The sequence below is a fragment of the Convolutriloba macropyga genome, chromosome 5 (genome assembly GCF_964194025.1).
Source record: "Convolutriloba macropyga chromosome 5, txConMacr16.3, whole genome shotgun sequence".
In the NCBI taxonomy this organism is placed as follows: Eukaryota; Metazoa; Xenacoelomorpha; order Acoela; family Convolutidae; genus Convolutriloba; species Convolutriloba macropyga.
In genome coordinates, this window is record NC_134472.1 from 74827343 (window position 1) to 74848121 (window position 20779).

At 36.1% G+C, this 20779-nt stretch overlaps 2 protein-coding genes across 3 annotated transcripts in view; both read left to right on the forward strand.

Moving 5' to 3' along the window:
• Positions 1–20779, forward strand: part of LOC142339644 (uncharacterized) — a 615633-nt gene that overhangs the window by 557904 nt on the left and 36950 nt on the right. For both annotated transcript variants that reach the window (XM_075389832.1, XM_075389831.1), the window contains exons 2-11: positions 7464–7531; positions 8390–8491; positions 10934–10974; positions 11574–11805; positions 12764–12952; positions 13257–13573; positions 16864–17073; positions 17535–17765; positions 18169–18275; positions 18467–18985. In XM_075389832.1, the coding sequence (XP_075245947.1) occupies positions 7514–7531; positions 8390–8491; positions 10934–10974; positions 11574–11805; positions 12764–12952; positions 13257–13573; positions 16864–17073; positions 17535–17765; positions 18169–18275; positions 18467–18985 (1966 nt within the window). In that variant the 5' untranslated portion in view covers positions 7464–7513. The remainder of the gene's footprint in view (positions 1–7463; positions 7532–8389; positions 8492–10933; positions 10975–11573; positions 11806–12763; positions 12953–13256; positions 13574–16863; positions 17074–17534; positions 17766–18168; positions 18276–18466; positions 18986–20779) is intronic.
• Positions 1–20779, forward strand: part of LOC142339651 (uncharacterized) — a 349015-nt gene that overhangs the window by 125833 nt on the left and 202403 nt on the right. The gene's annotated exons all lie outside the window — the stretch shown is intronic.

Sequence of the window (20779 nt, forward strand, 5' to 3'; positions counted from 1 at the left end):
TGGGCAGTGCCTCTGGTTAAGGATTGGGATGTCAGTGGTTCGAACCTCGGCGGGGTTAATTGTTTTTCCACCCGCCTGTCGTTCGGGAGCAATTCTTCTGACATTAATCGGTTTATGTTCTCAATCAGTAGCTTTTCTAGGTCTCGAGTCTCAATACCATTAATATCGATACCTATTCAGGTTTTTATTACCCATAAAGAACAATTGATCTAGGCTACAGCCCCTGAATTAAATTGCCTCGCCTGTCGTTCAAGGGCAACTCTTCCGACATTAGTCGGTTTATGTTTTCCATTATTGCATTAGATTCTAATCATTTAGACTCGAGTTTCTGTCAGCAACAAAAAATTTCATTAATTTTTTTCTTAACCACCTGTTGCAATTTTTTACTCCTTGAGTTTTTTTCCGTTTCTGTCCAAGTCTTGACTTTGACCTTTTTGCTACAATATTGAGATTTTGATCTTACGACGCCCTATCCTGCCTAATAATTATTTTTATGAGCCTGAATTCATCTTTGCCTGAGATGTTGATTTTGGACGGTCAAGGTGGCAACAGACGTGCTCTAAATTTAACTGACATTGACTGTTTTAATTTTTTTGAAAAGAGTTTTAATTCATTCTTTAAACTTTTTTGCATGTTTTCTGAATTGCATTTCTATTCAATAAATTTCCGCTGGTCTCAGGGAGCTCAGAGTCTATTGTTTTATGTGTGCACTGAAATTAGGCGCTTCAGTGAACTTTTTTCTGGTACATAATTGGTTTTTGCTTCAAAATTTTCTCTCAAATTCGTTTTCACTCAGCCTTTTAGTTTTTTTTTCAACTGTATTGTGATTTAGCAAAAGTAGTTCAATGTGAGCTGATATTTCTCAAATTTTTAAAAATTTTTCAATTTAAAATTTTTTAATTTGTATCCTGCCTAATAATTATTTTTATGAGCCTGAATTCATCTTTGCCTGAGATGTTGATTTTGGACGGTCAAGGTGGCAACAGACGTGCTCTAAATTTTACTGACTGACATTGACTGTTTTAAATTTTTTGAAAAGAGTTTTAATTCATTCTTTAAACTTTTTTGCAGGTTTTCTGAATTGCATTTCTATTCAATAAATTTCCGCTGGTCTCAGGGAGCTCAGAGTCTATTGTTTTATGTGTGCACTGAAATTAGGCGCTTCGGTGGACTTTTTTCTGGTACATAATTGGTTTTTGCTTCACAATTTTCTCTCAAATTCGTTTTCACTCAGCCTTTTAGTTTTTTTTTCAACTGTATTGTGATTTAGCAAAAGTAGTTCAATGTGAGCTGATATTTCTCAAATTTTTAAATATTTTTCAATTTAAAATTTTTTAATTGCAGTTTTTTTAAACATAACAAGTGTGTGTTTAATCTTAAGAGACTTTTAAACGAGTGTATTTGATGAGGGATATTTGTTATATCGTGCATAGTTTTTTATGTTTTCTTACGTGAATTGTTTTTTTTACAATTTTGAAAAGTTGATAATTTTGATAATTAATGAGAAGTTCATAATTGCTTTTTCAACTATTTCGAGTCGTTGAAATTCAAAGCTAAATAAACAAATTTGTTTCTTTGAACTTTTAAATGTTTCAAAATTATCAAGCCATCTTTTTTAACTATTTTTTCACAATTGTCGGGTAACTGCGCATTTACATTTATATTTTTGAAACTTTTTTCACATTATTGAATTTTTTTAACATTTTTGAAACTTTTTTACATTTACATTTTTGAAACTTTTTTTGTTTCTCGCAATGTTTTTAAAAGCAATTTCGTTTGTCATTTCCCTGATGAGCTTTGCAGCAGTTCGAAAGAGTTTCATCAAAGATTTTTTGGACAAGAGAGAACTATTACCGATATTTGGAATGTCGAGTTGTAAAAACCAGGATATTGTTTGTTTTAAACATTTTCCTAAATTTTTGATTTTTGGGACCGGAATTTTTCAGTTTTTTAGACTTCATCTGGTGTTTTAAGCCTATCTCGCTTGTGCTTTCCGGGTGTGTGCTGCTAATCGCGGAATGATGTGCGCAAAACTTGATTTGAGGGATAAACTTTCAAGCACTGTTATCTTTGTATAAATGCACAACTTTTCGAACTATTTGCTTGATATTGAAGGCCTGAAATCCACGAAAAATGCAAGGAAATGGTACGAATAGTTGAACTTTATTGCATAAAGTATTTTGCCAGTTTTTGCCCCAGTTAGTTTCTACTCTAAATTCTTCCGTTAAAGGAGTCTTAAATGGTTTTATTTTGTGTATCATTTTTACATTATTTCTGAATGACTGTGCAGTTTTTGAGTGCTTAATCTTTTTACTATGTGTTAAAATTTTGCCAACATTTTTTTTGAAACAATGACAAAGCAAAAAGCTGTCATTTCCCGAAAATACCATGGTTTTAGCTTCATTTGCAGAAACGTCTACTTGGGTTCTCTTCATATTCAGTTTTCGCCCTACGCTTTCTGTGTTCAACTAAGTCTTTCTTTCTTTGTTCAAATAATGCGTTAGTGCTCAGTTTGTTTGAGTTTGTGCCACATGTTTGATGGCTGTCCTTGAGGCTCCGACGAGTTTATTCTGTAATGTTGCCTTGTTTTTTGCAAGATAGTTTTTACGGCCGGTGACGTCACGTTGATTTCAAATTAGCTTTTCGATTTTTTCATGTTTTTTCGAGTAGCGTGCGTGACTGACGTCGTTTGTGACCCTTGTCGGATCTATTGAAATCGGGTGAACATTTTTGCCCGCAAAGTACACCTCACTATCGAAATGATTTTCATTCTCTCATGTTCCTCTATTTTTCCTGAGTTTTAATTAGCTGAACTCAATTGCTACTATAATTTCAATTAAAAAAGGCGAAAAACTGGTTTAATTTTTTTTCTGTAAATAATACTTCTTTATATAGGCACTGATAATGTCATTTGAAGGCTACAATAAAATTGAGCTCCACGCTAGGATTGCGATAGCTATTCGTCCAAACGTGTTCTGTAATCTTTTCAAAACTTGTTTTCAATTTATTTAAATGATTTTTAACTATCTAATGGGGGAGGTTAATTTGATCTCATTTCATAATGATCATAATTCATACTAACATTATTCTTTTAAGCTGTTCGTTATAACAAAGTGAAATTATTTTCAACGGACACGGAGAATTGGACAAGATCATTTTTTCTCCACACAGCAATATTAAATCTCCCTAAAAAGTTAAATTTATTTTTGCTGATTATTACAATTATTTAGTTTTTTTTCGATCCTGAATTTGCTTTTCTTGGGGGAAAATGAGACTTCAATATAAACAAGGATTTTCACAGAATAGTGTGATTCATATATCAAAATCTGAAATGATTCTGAGATGAAGAATAGTCATTATTTTTCACCTTTTTGCCTCCTAAACATGGTGTTAATAATACTCAGTATACCGCTAGTGCATTTCAGTTGTGTTCAGTAATAGTGCTGTAATTGAACCAGCGTTTTTAGCCTGTGTAGTAAGATAACACCAACGGATAATGGATGTGAAGGCTAAGTAAAGATGACTAATAATAATGTTGTTCAACATTGCTGCTCATGTAGCTGTGAGAAAATCGATAAGCGACGCAGATGGTTTCAGATCAAGTGTCAAATAATGCCTGTATTATGCTATATACAGGCCGGCGGCGCGGCATGCTCGTAACCTTACGCTCTGTAAATAAAAATTCTTATGGTTTGCGCCACCTCTTGTTTGCTTATACCAATCATTATTAGTGTAAACGCATACATTAGATAATTGGTTCACGCAGGGTTATGAAAACAAGTTTTGTTCATTTTAGAGGGGAAAGGAGACAAGTATCCAGAAAATTGATAACGAAAACTGTTTATGAAATGTTTGATAGAATTCTGCAGTTAAGATTATATATATATATATATATATATATATATATATATATAATATATATATATATATATATATTATATATATATATATATATATATATATATATATCATTATCATTATATATCATTATATATATCTGTTTTATATATATATATATATATATATATATATATATATTATATATATTCATTTGCGAACTCATTAAACGTCCTCAATATTTAGATGTCCTTTCCGATTGATATAAATAGTCAAAATGGAGAACCAATAAATTCGACAAAAACTAAAATTAACATTCCGTTCACATCGATTGAAACAGCACTGATATATATCATTGCTGTTTCAATCGATGTGAACGGAATGTTAATTTTAGTTTTTGTCAAATTTTTATTGGTTCTCCATTTTGACTATTTATATCAATCGGAAAGGACATCTAAATATTGAGGACGTTTAATGAGTTCGCAAATGAAGCTATTTTTGACAGATAAATTACTCTATTTTGAATTTTACTAAATGAGAAAACAGCTGTCGCTGAATAACTTTAATGAGACATTTGTAAAATGTAGTGTCAGGGTGATTGTTGAGTTGACATGGCATTTAACTAACTGCAGTTGAATTGACAAAAGAAAATGGCCTAGACTATGAATATGTAATGCCAGTTTACAACAAAAAATAAAATCAAAACTCAGAGAAAATTTTAGTTCTTGAGAAATTAAGATTTAAATAAAATTTCAAAATTAATACAATTTTAACGTCTTTCAATCATGTTTCATTATTATCGAATAAAGCTTGAATACAGAAAATAGTTCAATATTACACATTACGTGCGTCTACGAAATTTTTGAGCAAATTTAATCGTTTTTATTACCAGATTTCAACTTTCCTATGTTAATACATTGTGCGTGTGAAGCATCTTTTCGGACTTCGCGGACGAAAAGGCGGTGCCTTATATGGAAATTCTCGCCAGTTTTTCACTTTTAAACTGAAAGTTAATGTGAAAACTGATTTCCACCGCAAAATATGTTTGACGAATTGTGCGGCGGATTAATTTCGTTATATTCCCTCATTTTGGTAATCTTAAAACATTTAATCGTAAAATTGAGCGGCGAAAGGATTAAAATGTTTTGAAATGTCCTTACAGCCGAACGTAACTACGTTTCACATTTATTTGGTCCCAATTTTTATTTTAAGGCTCTTAACTGCTTTGTGGAATGCGCTTAAAAGTCGGCTCCGGAAAGCTTCAGCCACTTTCTTTGAAGTAGATTTTTTCGGTGCTGGTATACACTCATAATACAAGTAGTGCAATATTTTAAACTTTTTGAACTTATTGTGGACGGTCGTTAGGCTAGGCACTTAGATGTGAGATCTTGCAGGAAATTTAATGTCCTTCTCTAACTGTGGTTGCTTATGAATTTATGAGCACGTTTCGTATTTTTCTCTGATCGGAAGCTGATATAAAATATAATTCGTCAGCCATGAATCAGTAGCTACATCAACGTAGATGAGCTCATCAACCTCGGGTACTTTTTGAACAAAGATGTTAACAACGAGCGCATACCGCGTAAAAGTAAGCAATGACAAGCCTCCCACCCTAGACTTTGTCTCCCAATTATCACAGAAAAATAAGAAAACAAAATAATTATGGGCCGCAGAAATCCCTTTGTCTTCATTAAATAATCGAAGAGAATGGAAGATCTACAGGAAGCTACTTTCACTGATCAGGACGCCTATGAAAAAAATTTTGTGCAGAATTCGTAAAGTGACCAAGTACCGCCCAATCTGAACTTCAGCTACGAGAAATATCTGAAGAAACTGAAACTTTTTCCCTCTATGAATATCTGGAGCTGTACGTTATTCTTTCTTGTTAGCAGTCAGTTGTGCTTTGTACGCTCACTATGGGAATCGTTTACCACGTCAAAATGGTGGCACGCGAAAGCAGTTCCAGATGCATATCCCCAAAAACGCGGGTTCGTATGTCCGATAAAAAAATTACTGAATGAGAGGTTCCAGTTCGGTCAACATAATCTTATCTTGCCACTGACCAACATACGGGGAACAGCATTAGGCCTATAGTAGCCTGTTCTCAGCTGCCCTTTTTCTTATTATTCCCCACATTTCAGACTAATCTTTTTACGATCAACATTGCTCTTTTGTGGTGACTATAGCCACTTTGCGTCTGAAACTTTCACGTGGTACCATCATTGCAGCCAACATTGGTCAGGCTATGGTTAAGTAAGAGCTATGGTTAAGTAATAATTTTGGATAATCATCGTTGCACAATGCCCATATAGAAATTACATCGCATCCCGAGCTAGTGGCAGTTAAAATTTCAACTGACCTAAACTTGGGTTGTAACCCTTGAATTTCCTACAAGTACTACTTCTATTGCTCAATTGTAATAATTCATATTTTTCTGTTTTGTTTTGTATAGTTATAGTTTGAAGCACAAAAAAATCATTGGAACAATTGAGCGAATTAAGAGTGAGGCTGCCAATTTTTCGTGCTCAGGAACACAAGCTATGAGCTGTAAAAACAGGCTATGAAGGTGTAGAATGAGCTGATGAGCCTAAATGTCTTGAATTCGTTTTCGTTTATTCTGTTTTTGATGCTGTCATTCTCTTATTTTACTGGGAAAAGACCAAATGCAAAAATGGTTGGCGCGAATCAGAAAAGATCCAAATGGCTGCCTTCAACCCTTGTGTTGTCCTCGCTAAGCCCTCGCCTCTTCTTAGCACCTTTGCTGTAGCTACAATGTTTCTAAGGCTGATGAAGTTATTTAACGATCCATTCTTGGTTCACCGGTGGAGACGCCATTTGTTCCCCCCATCATTTCTTTCATGCGTTTCTTCTAACAATACACTGTGAGATAATCTTTTTTTTTGCTGCTTTAGCTCTGCTTTTTTTTCACTGGTGTTGTTTTTTTTTTCGTAATAACCGGATCGCAAGAGGCCTTGACGATTGACTAAGAGACAAAACCGAGCTGAAATCTTATTAGAGTCTCATTAATATAAACTTTTCTAGCAGATTTTCTTGATGTCTCACCGATATAGATTTTCTTATAGATTTTCTTGATGCGTAAATGTTTAAAAATGTTTTGGCAAATATAAGCACCATGCCGTTTATTTCGCTTGGTGGATGTATGAACGCATTGATTAACGCTTTTGAATGTGCGGCAAACAGCCACCATTGGTTTCATGTGTTCCCAGAATAATTACGCTACTCCTTTTTGCTGAGCAATGTTTAATTGCACGGAGAAAGAAATATTGCTATTTAATATGCAGTGGGGAGCTGGTTAAGATAAACTGAGTATTTTTTTTTAAATATTACGTCATATTAAAAAATGTTGCTGTCACGTGAAGCGCAGGAAGTTTGGTAGCAAAGGATTATTGATTTCTGTGTATGAGTGAGCGTAATTATCTTGTAGGTTGTTGCCGTATCGTAAACGCAGAACATTAAGCGGAACTTCTCCGAATTAAAATGTTATAGCCTTTAAAAAACCAATCCCGATTGTCGTGCTAATTGAAAAGTTGCAGTTATTTCTAGTTTGGAGATAGACGGACTCCAAATATTTCTTTTTTACGTGAATTACCACTTATTTTATATTTTAGGTCGCAATGAAAAGTTAAAAGCTATCAGAGTTGAGCTTAATTGAGAAATGACATTGGAAATGGAGGTTAGTGTTACATTCTCTTCTCGTTTTTTCTAGCGAAAAGGCATTAAATAAAACCAAGCGTTCTGTTTCAAACACTGAAATCGGCGGAAACGCTGAGCATAGGATTAAGTTTCGTAAGAACTGAAGAACTGATTCAGTTTTAATGAGAGGACTTGATAGATCTTAGAGAGATTGAACATGACTGCTAACTTGCAGGTGTTGCTTTTTATTACTGCATTGTTTTGAAGAGTTAAGATACAGAAGAGTTAAATTGTCCTGTTGAAAAAGTTCAGAGTGAAGGTAAAAAGTTATGTGCTGAAAGAATTAGCAATTAGTATTGCTCAGTTGTCTGTAGACAGAGAAGTTTCCACATAAGAAAGAAAGAATTTATTTAGTTGAATAATTGAATATGAAATCAACAAGGACAGATTACGGGGTTAACAAACCTTCTCCTTCAAACTGCCCAAAAGAGAAGGTAACATACAGTTAGTATCAATATAACACAAAAGTTAGGCCCTTCGGAATTATAACTTAAGATTAAAAATTAGCTCGTTAAACTCATGATTACATGCTAGATATGGTTTGATTTTATGACATAAGTAATGGCAACATGACTCTGCTTGAAGTCACTGAGAACTTCTGGCGTTAACCGAGAACCGCGAAGTGGTTCGAGATATTAAGTCAGAATTTCGAAGTGACTTCTGCAGAGTCACGTAACCATGCTTAAAACGCGCACGTTATAAAATGACGAAAGTCAACGGAGGTCAACTTCTGGCCAAGTACAACTTCTGGGACTGCAGACTTTCCGCATTTTAAAATGTGCACGTGAGTGTTTTAAGCTCACTCCTCCTTTTGATGAGATTTATTCATGTGTTTTAGAGTCTGACGGAGGTGTTTCGCTGCTTCATTTGTATGGAGAAGCTATACGATGCACGTCTCTGTCCTCACTGCTCCAAACTGTGCTGCTACCTCTGCATAAGGGTAACCACATTCACAATTACAATATAAAAACTATCCCTTCATTCACTTTTTCTAAATGGACTAACATTTGTCGTGTAATAATGGCAGTTAATGTAAGTTTGCGGTTCTTTTGACCAAAAATGGGAGAAATGGATGCCAGCCCAACTTTTTTTTTGATGAGACAGTTTTCGATTTTTTTTTCAGTCTAACATATGTGATTTCGTTTTTAAGCTATCTCCCTCTAAAATTGGGCAAATTTTAGGTCAACTCATTCCGAAAATTGCAACTTTTAATGCATCTGAGACCAACAATTATGTTACCTTTTCACGCCATGAGTCTCAAATATAAAAAAAATCTTTTCATACAAAAACAAACTTTGATTTCGGAGTCGCATTTTGTTTCTATGTTTGAAAATTGATTTTCGGTGAACGTTCTTTCTGACATTTTGAATCGAAACCAATCTCTGGTTAGTGTTGCCTGCTATATTTATGTAGCACACTTATATAGCCAGTTTTATCAAACCGACAATAAAAGACCCAGAAAAAAACAACTTCAATGAAAAAGTTTATAGCATCACATCATAAAAAGTCAAATGTTTTGATTTTTGGTTTTCGAAGTCAACTAGAGACTACGGTGGCGCTCAGATAGTCTTCAAATATTCAAAGTTTCATTTAAAAAATTAAATTGTCCTCAAATTTTTTTTCGAGAAAGACAATTGATAGCAAAGTGTTGCTTCATTGTGCGGTAAGACTGTATTTATTGCTAAACCCTGTTCTTACAGAATTTCTGTGCTGGTCACAATTCCACTGTTTAAAGGCCAGCTCAAAATGTCGAATGGGCTGCTTCCATCTCAGGTGTTCGTTAAGATCTTTTTTGAATATCAAGATAAGGCATGAAAACGTTAGTTCTACAAAGTTATTGTAATTTGTGCAGCTACCTTTGCTTGTCTTTGACCTGACTGTACCATCTAGGAAAATCACGCAGTATCAAAGAATTTTGGGTTTTGCCATCACTGATTGATTAATGATTGAGTTAGCTATATGACATATTTTTAAATATTCAACGCACGACAAATACTTACTTTTTGTCTGATTGGCAGCTAACTGAGAATTATAAGACGATCCTCCTTTTCAAAGCGTCAAATTAATTAGTGACAGAAAATAGTTGGGAATTTAACATAATAATGATTGTGTGGTAACGAAATTTTACGGCCGCTGTTTAAAAGTATACAGTAAAATTTGGCGCAAATATTGAACTCATTTGAAATTGAAGGTTTTTAATCCACCTCCAAAACGAAGTTAGTGTCGTATTTTGCAGTCGCCGTTTTTTGCTCAAGCTTGGTGAAACACAAAATTTCTCCTAACGCAAACGTTTCTGCTATTGAATTTGCAGTGCAGTGATTTGACAATGTCAAATATGAATGTGGGAATCATAAAACAGAATCATACGAAGTTTCTTTTTAATAGCCGCAACGTGATAGCTGGGGCTATTTTTGGCCTTCTCTTATTTTTTACAATTCAAAGATTTTGTTGTATTGGGGCGCTGTCTATTTTTATGATCTGTTCACACATTTTCATGAATTTTGAAGTCAAATTGGAGTGATGATTTTGGTCACGCCGAAACATGAAGTGAAGCGAAAAAGCGAGTGGTTTTTCGGCGTGAAAATGGCGTTTGATCAAAAATTTGCTTTCTCGCTAGTGGTTTTTTGTTCACATTTTGACATTGAGTTTACACTTTTTCGTTTTTTGGATCTGATTTTTTAAATGATTATCGTAATACAATGATTGTCTTTTCTAGGTCTTTTCTTTGTTTAGTCAATGAAAATTCTTTGAATTGCATGTCAGGACTTGTCCTGCTGTGTTTTTTATTTATTTTGTCGTCAAGATTTTTGTTACGGCCATATGACGCCACAACCACTTCAAATTAGCTTTTTGTTCATTCGTTCATGCAAATTTAACTGAATTGCGTTCGTCATTTGTTATATTTATTGGAGCAATTTTTTGTTCATTCGCGTAGAATTTTTGGTCACACGTGACTTCACTCACAAAAATGACTTCCCCACTTTGATTTGGCTCTTTTTTCAGTTTAATTCAAAGAGATAGGGTCATGTGAATGTGTGTCACTCTAATTGAAGGTTATTTGAGGTAAGATAATAGAAGAAGCATTAAATTATACAGATTCTTTATCAAAATATAACATATCAGCATTTAATAAAAAGCTTTTTTTGCTCTGCTTTTACTATCTTTTTGAGAGTGCAGATCTACGAAGCTATTGCGGCTTTTTTTCTGGCGATCTGCCAGCTATGTTTGTTTCATTTCGCAGCTGCTATGGATGTCAGCAACTATCTAAAATCTTTTCGAAGTTTGCATTGAATGATGAGTCTCATTACTATTAATGTATAACAATAAATAAACGTTTTTCTATGGTTTCTACCAGGATGGGAAAAGATTTTTGTTGTTTCAGAGGTGGCTAACAGAACAGAGACCTCAATGCCCTCATTGCAGGTAAGTCGCCTAACTTGTATTAGTTGTTAGTTTCCTGTCTTCGCCGAAAATCGACTTCCGCTAGATGGACGAAGATCTCACTACTCAAACTTAGGACATGAAAAAGTTCATGTGAAATGAATAGCCCAGGTGTGAAATGTTCAGTCAGTATGGTAAACGTTTGACACCTGACACCTTAACCAATTGAAGTTTTGTCTTCAAGGAGAATGACTTCATATCTACTGCAGATTTGCAAACGTAAAACTGAAATTCCAATATTATCTTTAATGCTAATTAAAACACTCGCGTGCACATTTTAGAATGCCGAAAGTCTGCAGTGCCAGAAGTCGAAATGCCAGAAGTCGCTACTTAGCCAGAAGTTGAATTTCGTTGACTTTCGTCATTTTAAAACTTGCGCGTTTCGTGTTTTAAGCATGGCTAAGTGACTCTGCAGAAGTCACTTCGAAATTCTGACTTAATATCTCGAACTGCTTCGCGTTTCTCGATAAACACCAGAAGTTCTCAGTAACTTCAAGCAGAGTCACTTAACCATTACTGAACATGTTAGCATTGCTTAGGCAACTATTTCACACTTGAGAGTTGAGTGTTTTCTGTTACAGAGCGGGTTTGCAGTTGCATGACCTGGTCAACTGTCGATGGGTGGAGGAGGTCACCCAACAGCTGGATAGTCTGAATTCAAACAAGATTGCCAGGGGAGCACAGGGGCAGGGTAGTAGTGGGGCTAACGGGGGGAGAGGAGGCTCGGCATCCTCAAGTGGGGGTGGGGATCCCTCGACCTCAAGTGGGGATAGTGGACAGGACAAAGATCTCTGCCAGGAACATCCTGAAAAGGTGTGGTTCATAATGTCTTATCTGCATTTTTATTTTGAAAAACTATAATTATAAGAAAATATATCAAAGGCAATTGTTTTCAACGTGTTCAAATGAAACAAGTACATATTTTTTTTACTTGAAGGCGAAGAGCGTTGATTTGCAGTGAGAACCAAGGTACGAGAGAACTGTTATCAAGGATTGTTTTACATCACCAAATGTCACTTGCGCGTTATTATGCGTATTGAATTTTAAATGCTGATGGTCACAGGACGTGAACAAAAAATTTCTGGGGCTTCGTTTGCGTTAAATTGTTGATAATTTGAAGCTGTTCTGCAAGCAATTAGTAGTACTTCGATGATCGTTTTGTTCAAAGTGTATATCCTATTTTTGTAATATTTTCTGTCTATATGGATAATCTGTTTCCCTTTGCCCGATAGATTTTGGCCCTCCATAATTGATATTTTACATTCTTATTACGGTAAAGGTGAATTGTGATAAATAGTCCCTCTCTGATAAAGTGGAGGGGAGCGAGGGAAAAGTTTTCGTCGTTGCTCCTTTTTCGACATTCCGTTTTCTTCATTGCTATCAAACAAAGTTTTTGGGAAATTATATTAGCCCTGTTGGCCTTTTTTAATGCGATTTTCCGCACTACCGACTTCTCGTCTGATAGTTTTTTTTTTTCGTGTGATCATTTTCGCTCAGCAATTCTTTTAGAGCTTTACTGGTCTCTAAATGTAAAAATTAACAACGCTGCTTAGAAGACAAAATTATGAGGTGGGGGGGGGGGGGCATTTTTGTATGTCTGGACCCCAGCTAACAACTGACGGAGGAAACTGCTCACCCTTCGTTTGAGAGCAGTTTGCCCGATGTTAGGCTGTTATGTTTGAGAGTCTTGTAGCAGAAAGTTCTATAAAAAAAACCTGTCAAATCATATGTTCATAAATTGTTCTGTAATTGTTAGTTGTTTCTTTTTCAGCTAAGTGTGTTCTGTGCGACTTGTCGGGCTTGCATCTGTCACCAGTGTGCACTGTGGGGTGGTACCCACTCCGGTCATCAGTTCAAACCCCTCGATGAGGTCTATGATCAGCATGTGAAGAGCATCGACGAAGAGATAACAGCTCTCAGACGCCGACTCATAGAACTCATATCACTCATACAAGAAGTGGTTAGTTATAATAATGAGTATTATTAACCAGGAACATTTTTTAAAAGTATAATTTGAGGTCAATTCTGAGCTTGATTCTAAAGGATAAATATTTTTAGCAAGCAATAAAACGAGAGCGAGGCTATGCATGCAGATTGTGGTTCTCGAGCTGATTTTACGCAAATCATTAGGTAAAATTGGATATGAATTTGAATATACTTACGCAAGTATAGAAATCATACATCTGAATTGATTAAAAATTTTGTCGACTTTCGCAGTAAAAAAGTATGTTAAGTGTCTAATTCGTATGTTGTAACTGATGCAGGAAAAAAACGTGGAGGGAGTGACTACAGCAAAGGAGGATAGAGTGAGAGAGATACGCAACAGTGCTGACATGATGGTGTCTAGATTGGACAGTCATTTAAAGACTAAGTTGTACACTCTAATGGGACAGAAAAACTCCCTGATTGAAGAGACAGACACCCTCACTGCACTCCTGGCCAGTGTTGAGAATGACATGAGGGCGTTTAAGAAGAGTGAGCTCATATTCAAGACAAAAGATATCTTGAACAAGTTCAGCCAGGTGTGGAAGAAACCGATGGCATCATTTGTCACTGCACCTGTACCAGCTGATTTCACCAGGTGGGTTAATTACACATTATTTCTGTATAGAAACGAAATAATATTTTCTTACCCATTGTCATCAAATACATCATTCATGCCCAATTCATTATTGAACTTCTATGCACTAATATGGATCTTCGCCCGAAACAGACCTTCAATGGTTAATAGAAGAAGTGTCAAAGCAAAAAAGAATCAAAGAAAAGCAGTCAAAATTCATGACACAACTAGAAAAAAACTGAGAACTGATTTATTAATAGCCGCACAGCGATAGCTGCGGCTATTATTGGTCTTCGTCTGGTTTTTTATTACAATTCAAAGAATTTGAATTGTATTGGGGCGCTGTCTTTTTTTTCTAAGATCTGTTCACACATTTTCATGATTTTTGAAGTCAAATTGGAGTAGTGATTTTGGTCACGCCGAAACAGGAAGTGGAGCGAAAAAGCGAGAGGTTTTGCGGCGTGAATTTTTCGCTCTAAATTTAAAGTAGAGTGAGAAAACGGTGTTTGCACAAAAATTCGCTTTCTCGCTAGTGGTTTTTTGTGCACATATGGCAACTTCACTTTGATTTTTTTTACTGTTTTTTAATAGCCGCACAGCGATAGCTGGGGCTATTATTGGCCTTCTCTTGGTTTTTTTTATTTAATAGCCGTACAGCGATAGCTGGGGCTATTATTGGCCTTCTCTTGGTTTTTTTATTTCGTCATGATTTTTGTTACGACCATATGACGTCACAGCCACTTTTTGTTCATTCGTTCATGCAATTTCAACTGAATTGCATGCGTGACGTCATTTTTCGCTCTTAGTGGAGCGAGTTTTTTTGTTCATTTGCGTGATTAAATTTTTGGTCACACTTGACTTACCTCACTCTCAAAAATGACTTCCTGACTTTGAAATTGACTTTTATTTACTTTAATTCAAAGAGATAAGGTCAAATGGGTGTGTGTCACTCTAAATGAAGGTTATTTGAGATCAGCTAATAGAGGCAGCAATAACTTATACAGATTTTTAATCAAAATATAACAGATCAGCCTTCAATGAAAAGACATATTTTTTTGGTCTGTCTCTTTTACTGTTTTTTTAGACTACCGATCTACGAATCTATTGCGGCTATCTTCTGGCAATCCGTCAGCTATGTTTTGTTTTCTTGGGTCGGATTTTTTTCTAAACGGTTTTCCCAATCCATAATCCGTTCTAGGTCTAGTTTTCTGTTTAGTCAATGAAAATTCTTTGAATTGTACGTCCGGACATGTCCTGCTATGTTTTTTATTTCGTCGTCATGATTTTTGTTACGACCATATGACGTCACAGCCTCTTTTTGTTCATTCGTTCAAGCAATTTTAACTGAATTGCATGTGTGACGTCATTTTTCGCTCTTAGAGGAGCTAGTTGTTTTGTTCATGCGCTTGATTAAATTTTTGGTCACACTTGACTTACCTCACTCTCAAAATTGACTTCCTCACTTTGAAATTGACTTTTATTTACTTTAATTCAAAGAGATAAGGTTAAATGGGTGTGTGTCACTCTAAATGATGGTTACTAGAGATCAGCTAATAGAGGCAGCAATAACTTATACAGATTTTTAATCAAAATATAACAGATCAGCCTTCAATGAAAAGACATATTTTTTTGGTCTGTCTTTTTTACTGTTTTTTTAGACTACCGATCTACGAATCTATTGCGGCTATCTTCTGGCAATCCGTCAGCTATGTTTTGTTTTCTTGGGTCGGATTTTTTTCTAAACGGTTTTCCCAATCCATAATCCGTTCTAGGTCTAGTTTTCTGTTTAGTCAATGAAAATTCTTTGAATTGTACGTCCGGACATGTCCTGCTATGTTTTTTATTTCGTCGTTGCAATTTTTGTTACGACCATATGACGTCACAACCACTTCAAATATGCTTTTTGTTCATTCGTTCATGCAGTTTCAACTGAAGTGCGTGAGTGCCGTCATTTTTTCGCTCTTAGTGGAGCGAGTTTGGTCACACTTGATTTACCTCACTCACAAAAATGACTTCTGCACTTTGAAATTGACTTTTATTTACTCTAATTCAAAGAGATAAGGTCAAGTGGGTGTGTGTCACTCTAAATGAAGGTTATTTGAGACCAGCTAATAGAGGCAGCAAAAACTTATACAGATTTTTAATCAAAATATAACCTCAGCCTTCAATGAAAAGACGATTTTTTGGCCTGTCTTTTACTGTTTTTTGAGACTGCAAATCTACGAAGCTATTGCGGCTGTTTTCTGGAAATCTGCCAGCTATGTTTTATCTTAAACGATTGTATCATCCATTATTAATTCAAATAAGCAAAATGATTTTCTGAGTATACTTAAGGCGGTCAATGTGACACCCATGATGAAAAAGAGCGGAGATTTTTTTAAGATCTGAAGAATTTGCTTAGATTTTACCTTCTCGTTAATGAAACAAATTTAAGGTCAAAGTAAAGAGTTCATGATGTAAAAGAAGTTAACATAGAAACATCAGATGTAAAAAATTGCGAAAATGCTCTGCAAAGGCGTAAAATATTTTAAAGAAACGACAGTTTCCCATTCATGAAAGTGATCAATTTGAGCGCTCCGTGTTTTCAGTGTAAAACAATATCAATTTACATCTACTTATTTCAGTATTTTAAGGACATTGTAGACATCCATGGGAACCATTGTAGAGGAATGGAGGCTGTTGTTATAAACGTTAAACATATTTTTTCCTAATCCTGATTCAAAATCACTACACATTATATTTTGATTGCTATTTATCATATCTATTTCGCCCCCAGTGGGACAAAACAGAATAGATCCCTATTTTAATTATAATTCTGATGCTTTAATTTTTCTATCTTTCGCATCTGATGCTTTGATTTTTGACTACCGTCAGGATTTATAAATATACATTGGAGATGACTTGCTGCCCCCGAGTTGACCGACTACACTTTTAGGGGAGGGGCTTTCTCTTAATTGACTTTTTTAAAATTGCTCTTGAACGAAGTTCATAGCAATTATTGTAAACGTGTTGATTTTTCATGCAAATTTTTCGCTTAACAATTATGCGCTTCTAAACATTCTGTGACTTCTCAAGTGACTTTTTCACGCTTTTCTTCATTTTTGAGTGATCTCTATTGTTCTCACTCCGAAGTAAAGCTTGTTGCTAATATATAATCGGTTGCAGTATAGCAACATGGGGGCAAGGTTTCTGCACCCATAAAGAAATATTGATTTAGGCTACAGACCCTAATTAAATTGCCTCGCCTGTCGTTCAAGGGCAATTCTTCCGACATTTGTCGGTTTATGTTTTCAACTTATCGATATATTTAGTGAGCTGGTACCGAACTATGACAGTGCCACATTCCGAATCTGCAACTTCAACCAGCTTCAGCAGAAGGCTGACCCAGTGTACTCGCCCCCTCTGGTGGTGAATGGCCTGTCTTGGAGATTGAAAGTGTACCCAGATGGCAATGGGGTTGTCAGGGGTAGCTACCTCTCAGTATTCCTGGAACTCACTGCTGGAATACCTGAAACTTCCAAGTGAGTCCTGCATACATACTTAAAAACGGAAGTCAAAATAATTGACAACGTTAAACTGCATTTTGAAAAATTAACCACTTGTAGATTTTGTTACCCCCTGTTAGAAGTATGAACGAAAAACATCGTGAAATTATGCTCAAGATAGGCTTGACATAGATTTATAAGAAGCCCTGTTTGTTAATAGTGAACTTGGCTCGCGCCGAGTCTTAGGAAACAAAAAGGGAAGAAAAGATACCGGAGTTTGTTAAAATAAGGAAATTCGAGAGCTTAAGATCAGTCGATGTAATGTCATTCCACTTTAGGCTTGCAAGTTAGCTGTTGGTGTCAGGTACTGGTCCATTTAAACGATAATTGCATCTCTGTATGCCCCCAAACACCCTCCGCTATCCCCGAGTCACGTTTTCCAGATCTGATGGTTAATTCAACTGTAAAGGTCAAATCTTAAGTGCATTCTTATTCAGATACGAATACCGTATTGAAATGGTGCACCATTCGCATCCGGATGACAGCCGAAATGTTGTTCGTGAGTTTGCCTCTGACTTCGAGGTGGGAGAGTGCTGGGGCTACAACCGGTTCTTCCGTCTCGATCTGCTGGCTATTGATGGCTTCCACGATCTCCGCACTGACTGTCTAACTCTCCACTTCCAAGTGAGGCCACCCAACTTCCATCAGAAGTGCCGTGACTTGCAATGGTTAGAAGAAACTGCCAGTTTTCAGAAATAGGAACACGAATTGCAACCTCATCTGTAATGAGATCAAACTAAATCTATTTACAGAAAAGACTCATAATTGGAGCTCTCTGGGGCAATTAATGGCTTCTCTGAATCTCAAAACCTCACGAGTTTTTTCGGAGGTTCTAAAATGAAATCAGTGAAAATTTCTATGGTTATCGTGTAATTCTTAATTCTGTGCACCAAAATTGACAATAATAAAAAACAAAACCCCTAAGGTAAGATTCGATTAAATATTGAAAATGGGTCGATAAATTCTAACAAACATGCAGAGTACATCAAAACTAGATTCTGGTCAAATGAACAAATCATTTTTGGTTCAGTTTTCTTTTTTTTATCTGAAGTTCGGTGTGGGTGTTTTTAGGTACGTTGGTCAACTGCATCAGAAGATAGAGACACAGAAAGTGCAGATCTCAGAGTACAAGGACAGATTCAGTTCCGATCGATGCCGAAGTGTAGATGTCCCAGAAGGTCAGTTAGTATACCCACCATATCGCCCCCTCTTCCATTTTAGGCGATGGACCATTGCCTAATGTTTCTCAATTTGCTCGACCCAAATGTGGCGGGAATTAAGTTCTTTATCGCGTGTATGTCATCCACTTGGTTGTTTTGAACTCCTAAGATTACTTTCATAACTCGTTAGCTCAATTCTTAACGTTTAGGGGTGGAAACATCATCTGCGGCAGCAGTTCCTGTAGCTGCAGGAGATAATGAAGATTCGCTAAGTTCCACTGCGCAATTGAACACAGAGGGCAATTTCTCGCCGGATGACCTGGACGATGTCGCGAATGCAATATCAATCACTCATGCCGTTGTCGATAATGAAGAAAACGACGTTGATGAGGAAACTATGTCCGCTGACAATGACATTGACTTGGAACAGGGATCTAATGCCGCAGCCATGAATCCGGATTCCTTGTCAGCAAACGTCGAGGTCCACCAATCACAAAACCCACTATGGACTCCTGGGGTTGTTGTTGATACCACATCAGGGATCCAAAGTTCTCCACCGCAAAGCGCTGGATCCAATCGAATAACGTCAACTGTACAAAATGAACCTGTAGACGATTCTTCACGAGCTGTAAATGTGGCCCAAGTAGTCGCTGCTAATCAGAGTGAACCGCACGATGTTGCTGTAGATGAAAATCGCCAAGTGAATTCCGAGGAACGAGTGAGTCGACGTAAGTGACTTTATTTTCGTTTACAAAATTGTGAGTTCCTAATCGCCTCAATTTGGGGGACTCGTGCGTTGAAGTATTGCGATATTTTTTAATATAAGAAATTTTTATTAATAGCCCCGAAGTGATAGCGGCTATTATTGGGGACAACGTGTTTTTTTTCACAATTCATGGAATTTGAATTGTGTAGGGGCTCTGTGTTTAATAGCCGCCCTCATCTTCTAAGTCGGCTATTATAGCGCTCCTTTTTTTTTACTTCGTCGAAATTTTTTTCACTTTACCCATTTTGCCGCTTTTTCGACATTTTGCGTGAAATCTTTTTGACTTCTCTGGGTTAGTTTTACTCTTCTGTCATTCTGCTCAAAGTCCTTTTAAACAGCAGCTGCTCAGCAAAGCAATTCAAAATGAAAAGAGTCAGTATAAAAAATCAAAGTCAGAAATAGAAACGGGATGAACCCATAAAGCCCATTTTTAGATGCCGGGTACTTGAACTTTGTTCTGATAAGTTTTAGTTACTATCTATAATGCTTATTGGTATTGATACTAGACCCTGTAGCCTCTCACTGAGAGACAGGAGTATGTTCAATTACGAAATTACATCAAAATAAATCGCACTCAAAAAAAGGTTTTACACAAAAGTCAATTTTTGTTGATATTTTCTTTTCTTTCAATCCCAATAGAGTTATGGGAATCAACGGCGACTATTTTCCGGCAATCTGCCGGGTATGTTTTTAATTGCTCTCAAACGAAGTTAGTAGCAATTATATTATTCCAGTCGTTTTTTTAATGCGATTTTTTGCTTGACTGATTTTTCGTCTGACGCTTTTGAATTTTCATCCTCAAAAACGGGATACACAGGTAGCGCCCAGCGGGCATTAAGTGCTCTTAGAGTCTTTCAGCTCAAACTGTTTTGGAGACTTAAACTTATGGTGTGAAGGGCGGAAGAGAGGTTGAAGACACTCGCACTGTTGATCCCCCGCCCTTAATGCCCCCACCCCCACCGCGCTGTTGCCCCCCACCCCACTGTTGCCTCCTCCCCATGGCTACGTTCGAACAACCGCTCGCTAAAAACACGCAATTTTATAGTAATTTTCACAATTTTTTCAAGCTTTTTGAAAATGTTTTTCACTTCTTTGGTTTCTTTCAGACCTAGGTGTCAAGGAACCTCATCTAGGGTTTTATTATAGGTAACTGCATAGTTTCCAGTGGTAGCGGAATGATTTAACATTTTAACATCACGAATTTAAGCATTTTTTTGACAAAATGTTTATTTTTTTCATTTTTCTTGTTTTGTTTCTCATTACTGAAGTTTTTACAGACCCAGGGACAAGAACACCTCCTTAAGGGTTTGATAATGAGTCGCTGAAAAGAATCTATTGGCCATGGAATAGTTTTAAACTTTTTAATCTCACAACTTTTAGCAATTTTTCGATAAAATTTTTCAAGTTTTTTGAAAATTTTTGTCGGTTTTTTTAGGTTTATCCAGCCTCAAGAGCCAAAAAACCTCCTCTTGCGTTTGAGAAAAAGTTACTGTATAGATTCTAAGCGTAATGGAATATTTTTCAAGATTTCAACACCACGAATTTTTTCATTTTTTACAAAACTTAATTTTTGTCCGATATTTTTTCGACATTGTCATTATTCAGGTTTTTCACCCTAACCGAAAATCTCCGATTAGGTTTGATAATAAGTTACTGGAAAACAAAATGTTTCCGCCAATGGATTAGTTTTAACTTTTATTATCACAATTTTTTGCAGTTTTATGCAACTTGCAATTTTTTGAAATTTTTGATTTTT